The following is a 21252-nucleotide window of genomic DNA, read 5'->3' as shown; positions in this document are numbered from 1 at the left end:
AAAAACTTCTTAAAGACCCCATCACCTAGACTGCAGGTGGTCATGAGAGGACATATAATGAGTTCATTATGTGGAAGATGATTGTACGTTAGTGCTGAGGGTTGAAATGGGACTCAGTAGCCTAGGATACCTGTGCATTCCATTTATCTCTGATTCCGAGTACAAAAAATCAGAATACAGCGTTCGTATTTTTATTCCACAGCTGTAAAGCCCAAAGAAATCTGAATTCATTCTTTGCTATTGTTATGGGTCTCAACACTGCATCCGTCAGCCGGCTGTCTCAGACGTGGGAGGTAAGACACATCTTTGTATCTTTTAGGCCCTATCCAAACCATTTCTCACAAAGGTTGCATACTGGTGAATTATCTTTTCTTTCTAATTATTGTTTTTTCATGCTGAAACCAAACATGGAGCGAGTGTTGGTAGAGAAACTTCTCTGTGGTTTGAAACCATAGATACATAGCTATTCAAATAAAACTAAATGTGTCCTTCCAGAGCTTTTAAAAAAGAACAAAGCAAGGTGATCTTACCCTCTGGAAGAAAAAAAAAAAAAAAAAAAAAAAAAAGAGAGACAGGTAAATTATCCTAGCATTTTAAGTAGATGTCAGAAGAGAAAGTCTTATAAAGGTGGCTCCAAACAAACTGTACCTTATTGTGCAACAATTTCATTTTAAAAAAATACAAAGTAGAAATAAACCCTCTTTAATTCTCCTTTATCAGCTCTTTTGCAGCTGCTCATCTTATACAACAAAGTTAGGAAATGGGTGGTGAATAAGGAGCATACTGGAGAACAGAGATTATCTGCTTAAGAAGCTACCGGTTGCTAGAGAGAGCATGGGATGTTTAGATGAGGGTGCCACTGGGATCTGTGTTTATATCGTGGATTTTTTTTTTCATCCAAGTGAATTATTGAGTGCTAGTATTCTGCGAGTTTACTATATCTGCTGAAGAACCAAAAATTGGGGAAGGAGTGATCTAGCGTAGTGGGGTGAAGCTTCATGCCTCCCCCATGCCCCCAGTGCCACAAGTCGGCAGTACTCAAAAAACGGGAATCTGTAATACAAAGTGACAGAGAACAGCTGTGATCTCCTGCCTTGGAGATACTCTTGAGCATCAAGGGCTGAAACCAAATGGCCATCAGAGACTTACAAACCTATCTAACACTGTCCAGAGCCAAGCCTTCCCCCTTAGATGAAGTCATACGTATGGAAACATCACTGCCTATATCAGTGGCTTCAGCAAGCTGAGAAACAAGGGCAGTGACAGCTTCTGCAGGGATTTTATAGGACTTGGACAGGCAAGGAGGAGCTATCTTTAAATAACAGATAAAGCAAACATTTTAGAGAAAAATACATACCTGAGGACAATGATACAGAAACTCATTGTCTCTCCTACCTTTAAAATGCCTTGCCCACTACGGAACATTTGCCCTCGCCTGCTCTTACGGCTTGCCTTCATCCCATTTCTCTGGGCTTTGGTAGCAGAGTGGAAGGGACTAAGTATTGTGTCAAAGGCACCCGGTGGCAATGGTGTAGATCTCCCACACAGAAACACGCAGCTGTGTGATGAGACCTCTGGAGACCATGGGCTGCTGGTGGACTTCTCTCAGGAAGAGCAGAATATTTTGCTTGTCGGAACAAGGAATGCATCTGCATATGTATCATTGTAAATATGTCACATTTCTGTATGTAAAATATTTATGAAGTCACATGCTTTTTTATTTGTAAAACTTTACTGCACTGGAAATTTCAAAAGCAGAAGGTTATTTGCATTAGTAATGTGACTTCTAGAAAGTAGAGCAATGTTTATAAATTAATTATAATTACTTACACATGTAAATGAAGCCACCTAAATTTAAGGAACCATTTAGACACTAAATTATATTGGCTCTGCACTTGAATTCTTAAATAGGTAGCATGCTGCCAAGCATATTCTTCAATTTTTTTTCTACAGTATGCAGTGTTTTAGTGTGCCTAACTTTCCCTGATTGAAGATATTAAAAATTTGCAATTGCAATTCTATATTCTGTATTTAACCATTTTAATCATACAGCACATCCACTTAAGATCAATTGTTCTAAATCTCTTTTCTCTTGGTAGTGTCATTGTGGCTGTCAGGGTCTAAGGACAAAGGGAAGACAGGATTTGTACTAAGAAGGGATATATTTTACTAGACTAACTAGTATGGTTGAAAAAACAGACAGGCTTTAAGGTCCACGCACCATTCTTCAAGTCTGAAATACCAGCAGCAAAATTCAAACTGAAGAACGATTGCTTTGTGTATAATGAGGTGAATCCATTAAAGCATCTTCGAGATAAAAGGAAGGGGATGCTTGTGGAGCAGAGCAGATGTTATCATCGTAAGGGGCAAGAAGGTAGTTTGTGCCTGGCCTCCCTTGGAAGGTGACTCCTGTACCTCCCGGTGGGATCAGGATGGGATACCAGAGATGGAGTAATCACTTTTTACGGAAAGTTCTCTTCCTCTGGCACCAGCATGTGCCAGTAGTAACACTGCTCAGCCCTGGGTGCAGTGTATCAAACAGCACTGAGCCTTACGCCTGTTGATTTCTAGAACTCATATTTTAAGGGAAGGTTGATTACAACAAATGCTCTAACCTGGATGTGATCGCAATGTCTGAATTCTCAGCCTGCGTTACTGCTTCTAACTTGATACGGAAGTTAAATGCAGCAGATGTGGAAGCTAGGGAAGAAAATAAAAACACCTGCTAACAAGCAGTTTCTGTAAAAGAAAGATGCAGGTCCCTGAGGTGAGGCTGCAGGGTCTGGTGCCTCATTGGCATCGCAGTGAGCATGGTCTGTAATTAGGGCTCTTGGAGCTGAGGAGCTGAGGTTAACTATCTGAGAAAGTGGCCTGTTGGTACTTACAACAGGCACTTCACACATGGCAGTCTCATGGAAAAACACACCTCAGCATTTTTCTGCCTATGTTTTGTTTCTTGTTGGTGTTGTTTTGGTTTTTTTTAAGCAATTCTACTTTTTTTTTCCCTCTGTTTTTTTCCCTACTTCAGAAAATTCCTGGGAAGTTCAAGAAACTTTTCACTGAACTTGAAAGTTTGACGGTAAGTACGGTGTTGACAGCAAACCGGCATTGCTTGTCTTTACCTGCCTTCCTTCTTCCCTGTTTATTTGGAGGCTGCCTGTCATTGTCTGGAGCTGGAACTTGTCATGTCAGAGCCGTGATTTGCTGAAGCCCACGCAGCCACTCCAGAGCTCAGAGGTGATCTCCAAACATGAATAGGAAAAAGGCTGACAGCTGGAGGAAGGGCAGAGAGAGGCAAATGTAGCGCCGGTTCCCCAGCATCAATTTGGAAGCTGTTCGTTTGCTCTGGTGGTTAATCAGCCTTTATCCAAAGCAACATGCTGCAGATCAGGAGAAAAGGAGGGCAGCTGAAGTTTAAAAAAAAAATAAAAATATCAAAATACGTGGCTAAGGGTCTTTGTCACCATTATCAAAGCTGAATAAACAAGTGTTTCCTCTGGCTGTCATGGAAGTGGGTGCATGGTGAGATCGCTGCCTGGCACGGGGAACATGAGATCCAGCGCTAAACAGATGTCACGCTTCTGTACTTAGAGTCCTTTATAAATTAATGTGTTTTCAAGATTGCGTGTGAACTGGTGTACAAAAGCGTTCGTTTATATGGGAAATTGACATGACTTTTTGAATTACTTCTATAACACCGCTGAAACATACTCTCGTATTTTCTTTGAAAATCTCCAATATGCTCCATTGATCCGAGAGCAGTTTTTGTTGGGATTCTTTTGTTGTTTGTTGGTCATTTGCTGGTTTTGTTTTTGTTGGGTTTTTTGTTTTTTTTTTTAAGAAGAAATTAATCAGCAATACATTCTGGGATACATTTTGTGCTAGATAGTAAATTGAAGAGATTTTGCTAATAGAAATTTGTGGGGATATTACAGAGGAGTCCCAGTGAATCTATTCTGCAGCTTACTGCCATTTTAGCACTGCTTCATCTAGAGGAACATAATTGGTTTTGTTCCTTTCACTGTTTATGTTTCCTGTTCAGTTTAGTAAGTCACCTAGCTTAGAAAACCTTTATCTACCTCATTTCCCGAAGAAGCCTTTTATATCTAAATCATGTTCAGATCATAAGCCCGTAATGGATTTAGAATTGCTGTTTTTATAGCCTATTGATTTTTCTCTCTATTACCCAAATGGCTTTGTAGGACCCTTCTCTGAATCACAAAGCTTACAGAGATGCATTCAAGAAAATGAAATCGCCGAAAATCCCCTTCATGCCCCTACTTCTGAAAGGTAATGTTCAAGTTTGGCTGCTCCTTTTCATTGTGCAAGTGCATGTATGGAAATTTGTAATAGTTAATTAAAAAAAGTATAAGGTGATTTTTCCTTCAGGTGGACTTACAGTAAATATGTGGCAGATGTAGCAGCATCTACAAGGTAGCACTTGGTCTAGATAATAAACAGCTGCCTTCTAAGAGAGGAGGAAGATGGCAGTTTTCACACGGGTTTTCAGACTTCGGTACCTTCCCGGCCAAGTGTGGGTAGATCAATGTGCCATTTCTTTGGCCACATCCTAGAGATGGCACAGGCGGCCTCGGCCACGCTGCTGGTCGGAGATGCTCGCCCTGCCTCGCCGGGCTAAACCTGCCTGGTGTCATCCTGAACGCAGAACCTGCCCTGTCTGTCTGTCTGTCCTGAGAAGACGGGACAGTCTCTTACAGCTCTGAAAGAGAGAAATAAAATCTTACTATTAAAAAAATTAATTTAAAAAAAAATCAATTAAAACAAAATACAACTACTTGCTTAACGCAGTGAGCTGGGCAGCTAATTAAGTGGCAGGTATTTAAAATATTCCATTGTCTCGGAGTCATTAATTATTAACTGCCTTGTCTTTGAACATGGCAAATTCATTTGAGTATTCCTGTATTCCATAAGTGTTCTCTTTAGGCTGTTTATTCCAACCTGCTACTGCTGCTACGAGTTTAAACTGTTTGAAGACAGTTCTTCTCTAGATCAGTCGGTGACAGTTTGGGAGCCATCAGGCACTTCCCCTCTTTGCACATATCAAAGGAGTTTGCATTAATTCAGATGGATACAATTATCAAGGCTTCAAAATCAATATTTTTTAAGTGCTCTTGAGTATGTCTTGCCTACAAAGGCAGCAAACATAAAAGAGTAACTCGTAGCAATGATGTTTGCATACCACTACAATATGGTGTAAAAGAACAAGCACGTAAGCAGCATTCGTATCTGTAAAATGTATTGGAGATAGCAAGGAGGCTTTGCAAAATAACACAGCAGTCTTCTTCAGTACAGTGATCCATAAGGAGGTGTTGCCCAGGTTGGTAATTCCCAAAGTATTGCACAGTACATAGAACTTTATTCCATGTCAAGCATGTTTGTATTAACGGTATTTCCAAGACCAACAAAATAAGCATTGATAGCATAGAAATCATTAGTAACTCAACAAATTACTGTATTTCAACACACAAGGAACACAAGTAGTTTCAAGAAAAAACTGAAAATCATTAATAAACTTTTTCTAATTATGAAAAATAGAGTGTCCTTTTAAAGTTAATTAAATTTAAATGCAGAGCGCTCTTACAGCACACAGACGCAGCTTTTGAAAATCAGGCAGATTTTTCAAATATGTAATAAAATACTGTGATGTGCCCTTACAGCATAGCTCAGATGCAATTTTCTGGTCCACTGAATTTATCTAGACTCTCAGTTGTTGGCTGCAAAGCAAATTTCTGTTCCTTCCACCTCAGAGATATACACACTGCTGTCATTAACTTAAAAAGCTGCGTGGAAATTTCTGCTTCCAGTATGAGTTTTTCATTAGAATTGACGGACGGCTTTTAACTGCATTCATATAGAGACAAGTAATGCCTGTGTCCTGAAGTCATGTCCTTTCCCTGGGTGCCCCAAAGCAGCCCAGCAGAGGAGGTGTAGGTGGTCCCTCTCCCTCCTTTCCCCCTGATTTTTAGGATGCTGCCCAGAGGCAGCATGTGAAGCCGTTAACGTTTCCATTCTAAGCAATTACAGAATGCCCCTCGGGCACAGAGCGAGTCTGTGAAACACAAGGAAATAAATCAGGTTGGCTGTTTTGGGGGAGGATGAAGCGGGGTGGGGTGTGACAAAGCACCCCCCAGCATCAGCTGCAGGTTCCCAGTCTTAAAATCCTTTGAAACGAGGGGGACCAAGTGCAGCTGCAGGTTCCCAGTCTTAAAATCCTTTGAAACGAGGGGGACCAAGTGGGCATCATAGGAGACCTACCTAGAGATGAGCACAGGAGAAATGCTGAGATGCACAGTTAGATTGGTGGGTTAGAGGATGGCGCTTCTGCTGAGAGAGATATTGCCCCTTTACTGTGTGCCATTTGCCTACTGGCAGACACGGCTGTGGCTTTTAAGAAGCAGTGGTATCGGAGTGCTGCGTCATGCTGCGAGGTGGTGGTAGCCCCATCCCTGGAAGTTTTTAAGGCCAGGCTGGATGGGGCTCTGAGCAACCTGCTGTAGTGGGAGGTGTCCCTGCCCATGGCAGGGGGATTGGAACTAGATGATCTTTAAGGTCCCTTCCAACCCTAACAATTCTGTGATTCTAAATAGTCATTACAAAGAGAGTGCTATTCTCCTCCTGGTACCCCTGGCTACCCATGCATCCAGGAGAGAGCTGGTAGGGGCATGGTGGTGGTGCTCCTGCTAGGATTTCCAGTGACCCAGAGGATGCCCTGTCAGAGGCAGAACTTCACTCCCCACAAGGAAATCTGTCCATGTCCTTGGTACTTCGTGACCAAGAGATAGGTCTTGCTTTGTGTCCTAATATGCATCAGAAAAATGGAGAAAATTACCTCAAGTTACTGTTGTAATTGTAATCTTATCTTGGCAACATTTCTTTCGCTTGATATTCCCCTCTCTCCAGTTCATTACACTGTGTTCAGTTCCCTTCCTGGAGCCAAATATAGACCTTTTCCTTTTCCTCTCACTGACCTTTTTGTTGCCTTTGCAAATTCTCTCCAAGAATGCTGTATAAAAGTGTTTTTCCCTGGCCATAATACTTACTTCAAGGCTTTGAACTTCAGTTTGGTGGCTTGTGTTTAATGTCTCTGGCTGGCCACTGCATCCCTGCGGGGGCCTTCAGAGTCATTGTGTCCCGCAGAGAGAGACGAAGGGGTGTCAGAGCCGAAGTCCAGCATCTGGTAACTCTGCCCACATGGAGCTCTGGGCTGAGGGACTGGCCAGCCCCAGCCCTGGCACAGCCATGGGCAGCGTGGCCAGATTTGTGCCGCAGGGTGCGGAGATCAGGCATGCCATGCAGGGCCATCCCTCCGGATGCCCCATCCTGCTCCCGGCCACCCTCTGTATGATATGCACCCCAGAAGTAACACAGACCAGGTTTAATAAGAAATCCATCCTCCCACTTGAAAATCCTCTTGTTACGATGTGTACGTAGTGTTGTTATCTAATATCTCTGCATGTCATCATTATACCAGGCTTTTGTTCCACTGTTACAAGGTATTGTGTCAGTCCTTAATGGGATGCTTGCCTATTTTTTCTTTTTGTTGCTGTTTAGTCATTTTATTTCTTTGTACTAAACAACAAAGGCATGAAAAGTAATTCTTTTTCCTTTATTTTTTTTTCAGATGTCACATTCATTCACGAAGGAAATAAAACTTTTCTGGATAACCTTGTTAATTTTGAAAAGCTGGTAAGCTAATTTTGTTTTTCCTGTTTCGCAGAGAGACTCACATTCTTTCCTTTCCTTTCCTCTCCTTATCTTGTAAGACTAAAAGGTTTTCTTCTGGCTGAATCAGGAAGAAATAAACAGGGGCAAAAAAGAGCAAACAGGATGAAACGGCCAACAGTTTATCTCCTCTGCCCCTTTCCTCTGCTTCTCTCTCTTCTCACTCCTTCCTCCCCCCGCTTCTGTGTAAAATGGCTAAACCAGTGATGGCCAGTATTGGCGCCACACAGTCCACTCAGTTTTCTCTCCTTTGCACCACCTCGTGGACTGTTTCTCCTCAGTTAAGTTCTCCTGCTTCAGCTTTCTCTGAATTGTGTTTTCTGTTTTTTCTCAAGGCACCAAAGAAAAGGTTTCTCCAGTTTATCACTTGCCAGTGGTATGCTAATTTGAGGGATCTCAAATGAAAATCAAACTTTTTATATAGGTTAGATGATGAAGAAAATAATGCCTGAAATATGAATTAAACTGATTGTAAATACCACTATACTATGTAAAAGGGGACTATTTTATGTAGAAGGGCACTTACTGACATTGTGTCTTCGGCCACATCTACTCTAGACATCCTATGACATCTACTCTGGCATGATATTACTGATAGAGGCTTGATTTCTCTGATTTGCATATTTCATTTCTTTGTTGATAACATTTTCGTAGCACTGAAAGCCACAGTTTATATATCTGAAGAGTGGTGGAGTGGAGAAACTTTGATTCTTTTTGCTGGCCTGGAGTATTTGATCAAGAAACCAAAATGTTCTTCCCAGTTGCTCTAGATGTGCCATGGGACTGTTAGTGCAGATGGCTGTGCCTGGTGAATTGTTACCAACTTTTTTCTCCGTGTGTTTACACTTGTTTGAGAATTAACGTGGAACCATGGAGTTATTCATGAACCAGATGTTGGACTTATTTTCATACCCCATCGTAATGCATGTTGTCTTTCAACTTGCAAGCAGATGTAGACCTTGACTTTTGAACCTGAGCTCCTCTTTTTGTGTTTTCTATTTGATTTCTGTACCTTTTCTTGTTGCAGAGTTTACAAGAACGCTGATTTGCATTTAATGAAAGGTTTTCTTGTCCCAAGTCCATTAACTGTTTGACCTTTAGGTGTTTGCATAAAACTCATTAGCATGTTCTTCTTCATTGCCTCCTGGAAGTACATCCAATTAACATGTAAATTAAACTAGCCCTTGATGCACAATGATTGTTGCTAAAATCCCCCAACTGGCCCATATATTTATTTAGTGAATATGTAGGATTTGATTCTTGTTCCAGTCTTAGCCAGACCTTGTTAGTTTGTTTCTGTGTTTGTTGTTTAATCATGTATATGTTTAATGTATGCTGGGCTTGCTGGGTGAGATTTCCCATCCTTTCTGTCACCATTGTGTCTCCAGAGGCAGTGGGAGCTTTGCTAATTGACTTCAGTCAGCCAGGATTTCACCTTTTCCATGCAAATGGATAATGGGCATTTTAAATGGGGGGGGGGAGTCTGAGGTGATGGCGGTGGTGGGAGGGTTGTTCAAACTGACACTTCCTCCAAATTAGTAGTCGGATCACACCCTCGGGAACTGTGCTGTCTCATGGAGCCCTGTGTACATATGAATGCAGGCGATATTGCAAGCTTAGGAAGTGGGAGCTTAGGAGAGATTTAAATGAGTGTAGTGGAAACTCAGGCAGTAGGCATATTACACGGGTTCGTTTGGATGCTAAGGTATGTAGTCAATAGGCACGAACTTACTAAGAAGATGCATCGCATCAGTTCATGTTTCTTTTCTAATTATAAGGGCTTTGTCCCAAGGAAGAATGTCTGTCTTGGTCTTACATACCGTGCTGAGCACTTTCTGACCTCTGCTGAGAAAAATTAGGATTGACATTGACTCCTGCTTGGTTTGGATCAAGGCACTGAACCTCACACGCAAATTTGCTGTTGCAGAAAAAGAAGAAAAAAATTATTGTACCATAGCAGATTACTGCTTTGGGGAAGGAATTTACTCACTGTCACAAATGCATAGAATTTCTACTTACAAATTTCAAAGCAAAGATGGTTTCTCATGTCTCCATTTGGATTAGTATTTTGAAATATTTCATTTCTTCATTAAACATCTCACCTGAAGGAGGACTTATCAGCCTGAACCATTGTTTTTTCCAACTATATCAGTTTGTTTAATAAAAGATATTCTCTCTCTCTGCAATCCCTTCTTCTTTTATATTCCTAGACCATCGTGGCCTCAACAATCCTACTGTGACTGAACTTGATTTGACATGACGTGATTGCGGTGAAGACAAAGTTAATTCAAAATATAAAAAAGGGAATTTGCAAAGAGAAGAAAATGAAACAATCTTTTGTCTCAGGAATGTTGCCTAGTTTTAGCAAAAATTGAAGGGATTGCAGTGGTTTATTTAACTCCATGTTGGGTAAACTCTGGTCTAGAATAGTATTAGATCGATTTTTAGTACCATACCCACTTCCTCAACTAAATCTGAAGGAGTAAATGAAAATATGGTCTTATCCTGTTGCATCTCAAGGTATTTCCATGGGATTACTGAGCTGCTTCACTGAAATGTGGCTTCTTCAGGTTTTTTTCTCCAGTCAGCCATCACCCAAATCTTAGCAATGACATGTCTTAGCCACACTCCAGCAAACTCTAATACAGGTCAATGGCCATTACCGTTTGTGATAATGCCTTCTTACCTAGTGCCTTCAGCTGTAAGGACCACGTACATGGAGCTGAAGGTTCTCAAACCCCAGCCCCCAAGTATCTGTGCAACTCCCAAGCTTGAGTTTTTGCTATACTCAGTTAAATGAGTGCTAATGATCCTAGGTAGCTGGTAGGCTGAAAGGCCATGAGAAATATGTATTACTCATCACACTAATGGTATGCAAGCACCTGCTTAAACAGTCAGGAAAATAGCATTTGCTTTGCAGATGAACTGGCTGATTTTCTGTATTACAATTGGATCCCAGAGAGCTGAAAACAGACAGAGAGAAATGCCTGATTAGGCTACTAAAGCTGGGAGATTTGAGATTCTGCTTTAAGACGGTGTTACACGAGGAAGTTCTTCCATTACCAGAACATCACTTTCAGAAGCCTGTTTTGGGATGGACCCCCACAATGACTGACTACAAAGGAGAAACAGCAAAGAATGACAGTGTGTGTGATAGTGGGGTCTCTCTTACTTCTATAAGCCAAATGCAAAGGGTATCAGCTGGAAAACATCACGGCAGCAGCACTGGTGGAAGTTGTAGCTCTCCCAGTACTCACACTATTCATCATGAAATCTAGATCATCTCATTAGAACTTCATTAGAATCAGTGCAAGGACATCAGCACAAGAGATTGCGTGATTTCGTGGCAAATGAAGGACAGCGGGTAACAAGAAAAATTATTTTGATTCACTGATGAAAGGAACATGAAGTTTCCATTAAACATGCTCTTGTGATAAGCTTTTCTGTGGAGGAGCCTTGTAAGCCACTCCCAGGGTGTTGAGAGATGAGCTGTTCTGCGTCATTCTAGTCTTAAACATACTCTGCCTGAGACAGTTAATCCTTTCCGCCTCTGATTGGTTTTGAGGGACATGTGAGAAGAGCATCCACTGTTTGCATGAGCTATTATATCGTTCCTGCTAACTGCAATTTGCTTAAATTAATTACTAGATTTGGTGAAGAGTTGCCACAGAAGCAGTCAAATAAAAAGAAAAAAGTGATGCCTCAAGAATTTTATGGGCGACATGTAGCAAAAATGAGTACACTCCACTGATTTATAGTGAACGATTCCAGTTTTCATAAGTTGAAGACCCAAGCCTGAATGAGAAACCAAACTTAAACCTCTTATTTCCTCTGCCTAATCTAAGTGAACGTCCAATATCCAAGCTTTTCTTAAAATAGTATAGCTACAGTATAGTCTTATTTGGTATGTGTCTGCAGAGACGTCAGGGTGCTTGCTCTGCAGCGTTTAGGCTATGGGCTGGCAGTTTTGGGTTGGTTATCGTCCTGCAGAAAACGGCCTAGCTGATACTGGTGCCTGATTGTGCTAAGCATTATACAGCTATACACTGAGGCGTAGTCTGTGCCACAAAGGGGCTTACAGTCTAATTAGACAACATGTGGAGAGAGGAGGAGAGGTTGCAGACTAGCGAATGCCCTGGATAATGCGCTGAAGCTGGGGGTTGAAGCCAGAAGCATCCACCCAGTCCATAGGATTTCCCTGCTGCTGGTTTTCAGTTTAATAAAAGTCACAGGAATGAAAATAAGCAACTGTTTGGCTGGTTTTCATTAGCACTTTCCATGAGCTCTTAGGGAGTTGTTCTCATTTAATCTGTGTGATATCAATAAGGACCTTTTAGACTAACCCTGTTTCATCATATGTTATCACTAAGGCGAAGAGCAAAGTCTCTCTCCTGCTGTCTTCATTTTCTACCTTACTACTGTTGCTTTTTGCTGTACAGTGTAGGGCAAGGAGATTTTTTCAGGGTTTTCTAATGACAGAATCCATCTCAGATTTTTGGCACTGATGTTTTATATCTTGTCTTTGCAGCACATGATTGCAGATACTGTTCGGTCATTGAGACATTGCAGAAATAACCAGTTTGGTGAGTAGCCAAAATTCGCTACTTATTTTGCCTTTGCTCAGCCTTGAGGTTTTGGGGTTTTTTTCTGCTTTCTTTCCACTCGCTCAGGTTTACTACAGCAGCAAAACGTGGACAACAATTATTTAACCAATTGGCAAGAGGGGGCAACGTTGTGGGATGGTCAACACAGCGGAAACCACAGTTGGATGAATTTTTAATTTACAAAATGTTTGCAGAAACAGTTCCTAAATTTTTTCATAAATTATTTTTCTGCAAAAATTATCACCTCTTCAAAATACTATGTAAGATCTGTGCCAGCTGCACTTAATAAGAGGTCTCTGATATACGCTGCTGTTTCCCACTTGCCCAGCTATAACCAAGTTACGTCAGTCTCCCGCTTTGTCCCTGTGTTTTGGTAGTGGATTCACAGCTGTCTTGGCTTCCAGTAGCTAAAAGATGGTATTCATCACACTGGCTTTTCTCTTGGCTTTTCACCAAGAGCAATTGTTTGCTTATTTTGGGTTCTTAAGGACATTTCACAAAATTGTAGAAGTCTTCAAGATACTAAGATCCTCTGGGTTTCATGAAAGTAGTTAACTAGGTAGAAAGGAGGGGGTTGTGGTAGTACCTCTGCTAGGGGAAGCCTGCAAATAGAGCTCTGCCTGCTTCAGACACTGGAAGATCTACGCAGATGGGAACGGTCACGAGTCCCTCAGCTGCACAAAAGACTTTTTCTGTGTGTTTCCACCTTATCAGCCACCAGAGAATCCAACCCTAAGAGACCATGCCAGAAGACCCCAGCTCACTTTGTTCTGCTGCTCACAGAGGAGAAACCTTGTTTTTCTCCTTCTCAGCATTTCTCCTTCTCTGCAGAGAGGTTAAATACAGGAAGGGGACAAGCACAACACTACTTTAGGAAGTGGTTAGTTTTTAAGCCAAACCCGCTAAACATGTCATTTATCGAGGCCACTGAAACCTCTTTTCCAAAGAGAAGTTCAGAACTGTGCTGCAGCCTTGGGGAAAAAAGAGTTTGAATAATTTGGTTTTTTCTAGCTGAATTTTCAGCAGCCATCAGCATGGACTCTGGCAGAAAGAATAATAATAATTTTGTATATAAATACATGTACCTTAGAGAATGATAGGTACTGTTAAGAGCTTTGCTGAACATTTGTTCTGTAGAATTACCATGTGTATGTACAGGTTTTTTTAAACAAAGGCTGGTCAGTACTATGGTTCTTGTGTTATTTTATTATATATATATATATATATATATATATATAAGAGAGGGAGAGGAGGAGAGGGAAAAGGACGTGCCTTTTGTTTTTATTCTGTTAAACCAGTTACTGAAGGAAATACTGATTAATCCAAACCATGCCTCTGTAAGTTAGAATGTCTCTTATTTGGTGTTATAAAATGTAGCATTGGATCCTTTTAATGATGTAAATTTTTTTGCAGCTTCTCTGCAAATCTTTCATCTCTTTCCCTTTTTTTTCCAAGTGGTTTTTTAAGTGTTGCAACATAAATCCAAGGTTAATACCTGAGATTTATCATATAATCTGGTAGTTTGAAGTACATGATTGTTACTTTATTTTACCACAGACTTGATTTATTGTGAAGCTGGCATTTAAAAAGCAGCTTATACAGACATCCCTGTAGGCACTTTTTTTTTCTTCTTAAATTCGTTTAGGCATGAAATGAATTCACTGAATATTTATTGAGACTTTATGGACAGTTTCCTTTTCTAGTGGGCTTATTTTGCTCTCAGGAATGTGAATCTTTCTACTGCATCAATTCTCAGATTGGCCTAAGAGCAGCAGGCGTCTCACTGTAGGAAAGAATTCAAACAAAACTAAGCAAGGAATATTATTGTTTATGAAGTGTATCATGTGTATTAACCTTGCAGGCCAAAGTCTTTCTGGATTGGAAACTGGTTAGCTTCCAAGCAAGACTGAAATGCCTTTTTAATGGAAATAATACTTTTATATCCTAAATCCTGAAAACAAATAATAGCATTTCCAAAACCAGGCAAGGCAGCCTGAGAAAATAACAAAATTCAAAAAAAATATCATTTCAGGTGTTAATGAGAAATACAAATGTTTTCCAGTAGTTGCTGGGATCCTATTCCTTCAGAACAAAAAGGTCATCTCTGTATCCTGACACAAATTTATCATGTTGTCCTGTTCTCTCCCACATTTCTCAAGTTAGATAGCTGCTCAGAAATAGCTCCTAAAAACGGCTGCCCTGGAGCCCCGTTAGCAGCCACATGCATTGACATCCCACCTCACCTACCCAGCGTCGTACAGCGCTCTTGAGAAACAAGTGGGATGGTCGGTTCCTGGAAAGCTTCTCATGTAGCTGGAGAGCGTGGAGAAAAGGATGATCATGAAACAAAGGAGAGGGAGGGAGCGTGCGAGTTAAGCTGATTGGTTCGGGGAATTTTGAGGGGTTTTCTTTTTTAATTTATGGTAATGTTATTAAAAATTCCTTGAGGACATGGACTAGTTTGTCTCGTTTGTCAGCAGTCAGCAGCGTGTGAGGAACATATCTCGTTGCTTTCTCTGCCTGTCTTGATGGGTGTCGTGGCCATGGGCTTAGCTTTTCCTTTTCCACTTCTGGTCACCAGCCACACTGGAGTGTTTCACAGGCGGCGAGTTCCCACAAGCCAACGTCAGGCGTAAAGCTTGTAACAGAAAACATCTGCTATTCAGGCCACCCTTCAATTTGTCTGTTACACAGCTAATTCCTCTTGCCGTGTAAACCCCCGTGAAATGACAGCATGACTCTTGTCTCTGTTACTAGATCAGAAATCAAAAGCATAACAGATCAAAACGCGGGGGCCTGTCAGAGCAGCTTTGAAGAGCTTTTGTATCTGTCTGCTGCGCTGACACCTTTCACCTGCTCTGAAGGAAATGATCCGGGGCCTGCTGTCTTGTGTACTTGTGTTAAGGTTGTTTAAAAGTTACAGGCTGGGTCGCCCACGCCTGCTCAAGGTCCCGTTGTGCTGCCAGAGCAACACAAAGGAAACCTTGAACCACCCTTCCAGGGGACAGACTGCCTGTACTGCCGGCAGGAGTAAATCTTCCGCTTGGGAAGAGTCAGCTTCTTGCCATCCACTTGTCCCTCCTTTGTGCATGCTGGCTGCCCAGCCTTGCCGCCTTCTTTCTTCTCCCCTTTTCTGTATGTAGCTGTTAGCTCATGCATTGCACTTAAACAGCAAGTCCTTTGGATCACTGGCCGTCTTTTTTGTGACATGTTGGCACACCAGGGACTTGGTAACACATAGGGCAGAGGAGCAGGCAAGGCATGGCTTTCTGATCCATCCCCTTTCTCCTGTCTTGCAGGCAATGAAGTTCCTTCGAAAGAGCATCATGAGCTGAAGCCATACGTCCATCACCTGCATGTCATCGACAACCAACAAGCTCTGTTTGAGCTTTCTCACAGGATAGAGCCGCGAGTGTGAGCGTACACAGCTTCATATAACCTTGTAACTGCAGCACTTTGAATTAAGTGAATGTTTATGCCAAGCATGTTGCTTCCCTATATAAGAACAGTTTACTGAGTTTTATCAGTAGCTCAACACAACATGCGCAGGAAAATCAGGCACGAGCCAGCAAAGGAGCTGCTCACAGAGTCGCAGGGCAAGCTTGGTGCCATCCCCACTGGTCACCAGGACAGGAGGGAGCGGAGCAGCATCCTTTGAGCTCAGGAGCTTGGTTTCTGTGAAAATATTGTTTGGTCCAGTGTAGCTTTCAATGCAGATTCTGCCAATATTAGAATGAAAGGAATCGTCGTGTCACCGCAGCAAAACATTTCAGCAAGCAACATGCCGCAAGGGGATTGAAGCTCAGTTCACCGCATTCAGCTCACCACCAGTTCAAGGCTGCCAAAGTATTGTTGCCAAAAATACTGTGCAATCCGTGCAGCTCCCCTGAGTCCACTGGAGCATCGTACTTGAGCTAAGTGGGGACAACCAAGAACAGGAATATAAAAAGACAGGGCACCAGACGAAACTCAAAAGTGCGTCGTGATGTGGAGGTCAGCAGTAAACAGTTCACGCTGTTATGGTCCCTTAAGAATCTGCTTTATAAAACACACTGTAAGAGCCAATCCACTTTTGTTGCAATTTACGGACACAATTGTTTGTACACTGAAAACATGTTATTTTCTTTCTTTTCAGTTATCTTAGATTCAGCACCAGCTCCTGCCGTTAATGTGTTATAAATTATTATAGTAGGAGCTGTGTTTTCTGCTTGGATTACAGCCTCCTTGGTGTAATGCAATGCCTAGATCCACCCACATTCCTAACTCACCTCCTGGAAATACTGTTTCAGCAGGTAAAACTTCACCTAACTTGCACACGCTTCTAGTTTTTAAAGAACAGAAGGGTACACCTTATCGGGTACCACTGTAATTACCTGCATACACACCAGCTTACAGCATCAGGGGCCCTTTACTGCTACTGTCCCACTCACACTCCTCTCCAGGCCAATTTTCATGTAGCAACAAGTACTACTACTCAGCATGTACTGAGGCAGCGCTTTTAAAGTCTTGTCTACAGTTGACCTACATCTAAGCACCGCCATCACCGTGGCTCTGGTTTTCAGTGCTAAGAAGTTGCCCTGAAATAATCTAGCGAATGCCACGGGCAACGTGCAGTGTGCTGCACAGTCTGGCACGTGTTTGTACGCTGGCTCGAGGTAACAGTCCCTTTGCAGAGCAGGGAGGGTACATTGCATTGCTTGCCCATCTCTATCCCATGTTTCCCACGTGAGGAAGACTTCCAAGAGAATGCTCCTTTCCTGAAATGTGGGAATACTGAAGTAGCATGCTCTTCATCATTGTGTTATCTCTGGTTTAAAGGGATTTTTAAAAAAGCAGCTTTAACAAGTAGTCTGTGGGGGAATCTGTAGACTGCATTCGGTTTTCCCATCTGTGAAATATTGTATAGATCTATTGTAAAGGAAACAGATGTTTCAGAAATGTATTTGCTTGTACTTTGTTATTATCAAATGCTATATGATTTTTTTTTTTTTAAGAAAAAAAAATCTTCTTTTTACCCAGTAAAAAGAAAAAAAAATAAACTCTTGCTGGCCATGGAGTAAAAATTTCCTATGTTCTTCTGTAGATGTGACTGCACATATTGTAAATAACTCTTTTGTGCAAACAGACCAAAACTGTTCAGATGAGGATACTAGCTGCGGTGGGCTCCTTTTGGCAGTGTAAGAACACAAACCAGATACAATTTGCTGCTTGCGTTATTGCAGTTCTCCCTCTGGCTACAGCATTCCCCGCATCCCCACCCTAGCCGCATCACCTGGGTGCTTTGCTGGGTTTTGAGCTCCCCCTTGTGAAATCTTTTTTTACTGTGGCATTATTTTACCAGCCTGCATGCTAAATTTAGCTCATGTGGTGTTAACACTCTAGTCCACAAGCTGTTCTCCTGACATCTGTGGGAGAGGGAGCGTAAGAAAGTATTCAGGATGAGAAAGTGGGGCTGTTTCTCAGTTCACTGCATTTGGCTCTGTGATAGTTTTGGTAGTTGCTGCTGCTGAAGCAGCAGCAGTGCCAGAGGAGAATAAAAGACAAGGAAATTAAAGAAGGGGGCAAAAGACAGAAACAAACAAACAATCAAACAAAACAAAACAAAAAACAGAAGAAGAAAGATGGCTCTGTGCACAGGCTTTGATTTGAGAGAATGCTAGAGCCACCTCGAAGGCTCCTCTGCCAGTTCAATGTGGTTGAAGTAAATGGATGCGTTAACTTGTACCAGTAGGCTTCAAGCTAGCTGAGGTATTGGCTCTCTGCACCGCTGTAACTTTATACTAAATCAGGTGTTGTCTGCCCCTTGCAGCTGACATAAACTCAGTCTGAAGGCACGTAGCCAGCGTTAACCTCGTTGTCTGTGTCACGGCTAATTAGACTACTGTTTAGAACTTTACAAACAACTTTTCATGGTGGCCTGTATAATTAGGATATAAATGTCTGGTCGGAGGGGCCAACTTGGATGCATCAATTTCATGTTGAAAATACGGATATTGTAACTGTTACCATAACGCAAAGGCAAATAGTCCAAATCCATATAGCTAATATGCCTAATAAAAAAAGGCCCATCAGAGTCTTCGTTCAAGAGGTGAAGTATTGCAGAGCTGGGCTGCGGACTGGCAAGCAGTTTGAAGGTGTGGTGGTTGGGAGGAGAACGAGAAGCAAACTCTGTGAAAGAGAGGGGGACGCTACACAGCCTCTGCCAGGGTCCAGCACTGGTGATATTGTGTGACTTTTTAAAAATCCTTCAATACAGCAATTATGTTACATAGAATAAAAATCCACGAATCTTGTAAGTTCAGTTTATCACAGTCACACCTCTGCGTATTTTCTTCAGTAGCTAGGAGGAGTAATTAGACAACACAAAGGAAGAAGCTGGGTCACTTTATACCTCTTTGATGTGGGATTTTGTTGCATCAAATTTAGATGTTTCTATGACACATCTTTTTGATTCCAGCCCGTCTCAGATAGACATAAATTACATTTGCATGACAGTGGCAAAAAAAAATGGTGTTATCAGGAATAGTAAGACATACGCTGCTGTAAAATTACAAAGAAAGATGTAAATACTAAACATTTTAGCAGAGTAATATTTATTTGCATATTCTATTTATTGCCATCTTATTACACTGTTAAAAATACTGGGATGAAGTCAATGAGCTGAGGTAAGAACACCTGCCTGTACCGTTCTCTCTGAGTGCTGTAATGCTGTCAGCTTGCATTAAAACTAATAAAATGGAAAACCCCAAATCAAGGTATTTGCCTAACTTCTCAGGGACTACAGCTAGTAGTTATCCACCGTTACGAGATCTGGTATGTATGAAATAATCTGATTTACCAGAATCAATGTTGCCAATGTTTTCCTTTTCATATTTCATGCTTGTCTGCCTCTGTACATATTATTGTGTTGTGTATTTATGAGAGCTAGTAAGCAATAATTTATATGTCTAAATGGCCAAGCAATACAAGGTTAAAACTTGTAGAAGCAACTGTTACATTTACCTTGCATTTTCCAGTGTTTTTTAATATCGCTTTTCAAAATATAAAAACTACCTTAATGAAGCCTGGGCTCTGTGCCTTCATGCCTATCACATGTACTTTTTGTTCCTAACAACTGGAATATTTTGCACTCATACTTCCAGTCATTCGGTTCCGCAAACCCTTGTCACGTTTGTGAGGTGGATGCAGACCAGCGTGCGCCTGGTTAGAGGCTCAGGAGCCCAAACCTATTCCTCTCTGGTCAGTGGGATTTTCTGGTACTGATGTATCCCAGGCAGTTTCAGAAGCAGGGGTGATGTTAATGGGGTCTCAGCTGTGCCTTATCATCACAGCACAGTCTAAGAGGGGCCTGGAGCCACCGTGAGAAGTCCCTGTGGGAGAGGGGAGGAGTAAATCTATCTTCATATCCTCTGGAGTCTCCTTATCAGCACTTGATCCTCTTACTGAGGACAGCCAGTGCTTTCCCCTGTCATCAGGCATCCCTGCCGGTGCGGTTTCCTCTCCCTCCTCTCGGCTGGTCTGCAGCGGGGAAGGCAGAGTCCATGATGGGCTGCGAGTGTGCTGTAATGCAGCTGAGCGAGGCTTGTCCTGTCCTTCTACCCTTTCCACTTGCAAACCCTGTGAACCACTAAGCCAAACCTGGCTATTTCACGCAGAAATAATCCTCGGTACTTACGGCGTGATGTCTGTTCAAAGTGCTTTACAAATAGGCAGCACTTAATCCTCTAAGTGCCTGCACCTTAAATAGTCTTAAGCCTGACCTACAAAGTGTTTGTGCCAGTGTTAATATACGGGTAGGGTGAATTTTAACTGGGATAATTAAAACAGTCCAAGCCCAAATTGTTGACACAGCTCTATAATGATGTTTAAAGATACTTTACAGCCAGACATCCTTTTCCAGATCCGGCTGTGCACGCCAAAGAATTTACATTCCCAGCTGTTCATGACTCTCCCTTCACTGGAGGTCATTGCTCCCCACATGTAGCCCAGGAGACCTGGGGATATCTCCTAACCTGTTGCAGTTAGTTAGCTGGATTACTTCAAGCCACATGTGGCTGCATGCAAGCAGCTAACTTAGCACTGAAGGGCTCTCCTTCCATCTGTCAGCCTTGCTGGGAAGTTCTCACAAGAAGCTAGAGTGACCGTACCTTTAAGACGATTTGCAAATGGCAAGGTGTAGAGCTGAGGATAGCTGCCTTACTGCTCCAGCTGTGCTAGAAGAGCCACAAGAAGAGGCTGCTGCACTCCAGGTGTCCCTTTGGACCACCCTGCTGAAGTCCTCAGGCAAGGGCTCCTCCATTCCTGTCAATTGAAAGGAGCTTTATTGGCAAAGACCTGCAATCTAAGCTGCTCAATAGATTCCATGAATTTTAACTGGTTAGAAGCCTGTGATGAGCTGTTCCTGTGGGAGCTGTGTGAAGGTGAAAGGCATCAGATGGGGGCAGTTTGCTCTATAGCCAGCACAGCCTTCTGTGCAGAGTGGGACTGACCTGCACGGGGACAACTGCTCTACCCTATGTAGAAGTGATTCCCTCTTCTTGGTGGAAAAAACCCCACCCAGCCTGCAAAAAAAACCCTCCTGAATATTTGCTGTGTTTTACACCCCAGCAGGCTTTCACACCACACAGAGCATCTGCCCTGGAGTCCTATTATCTTCTGCCATGGGGGTGGCAGCCGAGTTACACACACAGCAAAAACCAAAGAAGGTAAGTCTACCTCTGGCTCTAGGTGCTGTCTACTAGTATGCCTACAATGACCACCATTTCACACTGGAGACTTGTGTGATGGCACCCTATGCGCGTGGCTACAGTAATACTGTGAAATACCTGTAGTTGTATCAGAGCTAGAAGAATTGTGCAGTGCAGTTAATATAAGATCCAGGGAACTGAGGAGGCCTGCAGAGGTG

General features: G+C 42.2%; 1 protein-coding gene across 2 annotated transcripts in view; it reads left to right on the top strand.

The window, feature by feature from the left end:
- RAPGEF5 (Rap guanine nucleotide exchange factor 5) overlaps nt 1-17933 on the top strand; it is a 162570-nt gene extending 144637 nt beyond the window's left edge. For both annotated transcript variants that reach the window (XM_063324995.1, XM_063324996.1), the window contains 6 exons: nt 203-293; nt 3029-3079; nt 4203-4290; nt 7643-7707; nt 12272-12326; nt 15647-17933. In XM_063324995.1, coding sequence (XP_063181065.1) covers nt 203-293; nt 3029-3079; nt 4203-4290; nt 7643-7707; nt 12272-12326; nt 15647-15765 — 469 coding nt within the window. In that variant the 3' untranslated portion in view covers nt 15766-17933. The remainder of the gene's footprint in view (nt 1-202; nt 294-3028; nt 3080-4202; nt 4291-7642; nt 7708-12271; nt 12327-15646) is intronic.
- The last annotated feature ends 3319 nt before the right edge of the window (nt 17934-21252 follow it).

Source organism: Chroicocephalus ridibundus, chromosome 2, assembly GCF_963924245.1.
Source record: "Chroicocephalus ridibundus chromosome 2, bChrRid1.1, whole genome shotgun sequence".
Classification (NCBI taxonomy): domain Eukaryota; kingdom Metazoa; phylum Chordata; class Aves; order Charadriiformes; family Laridae; genus Chroicocephalus; species Chroicocephalus ridibundus.
The sequence above is the reverse complement of the archived record's forward strand: the minus strand, read 5'-3'. Positions and strand labels throughout refer to the sequence as shown.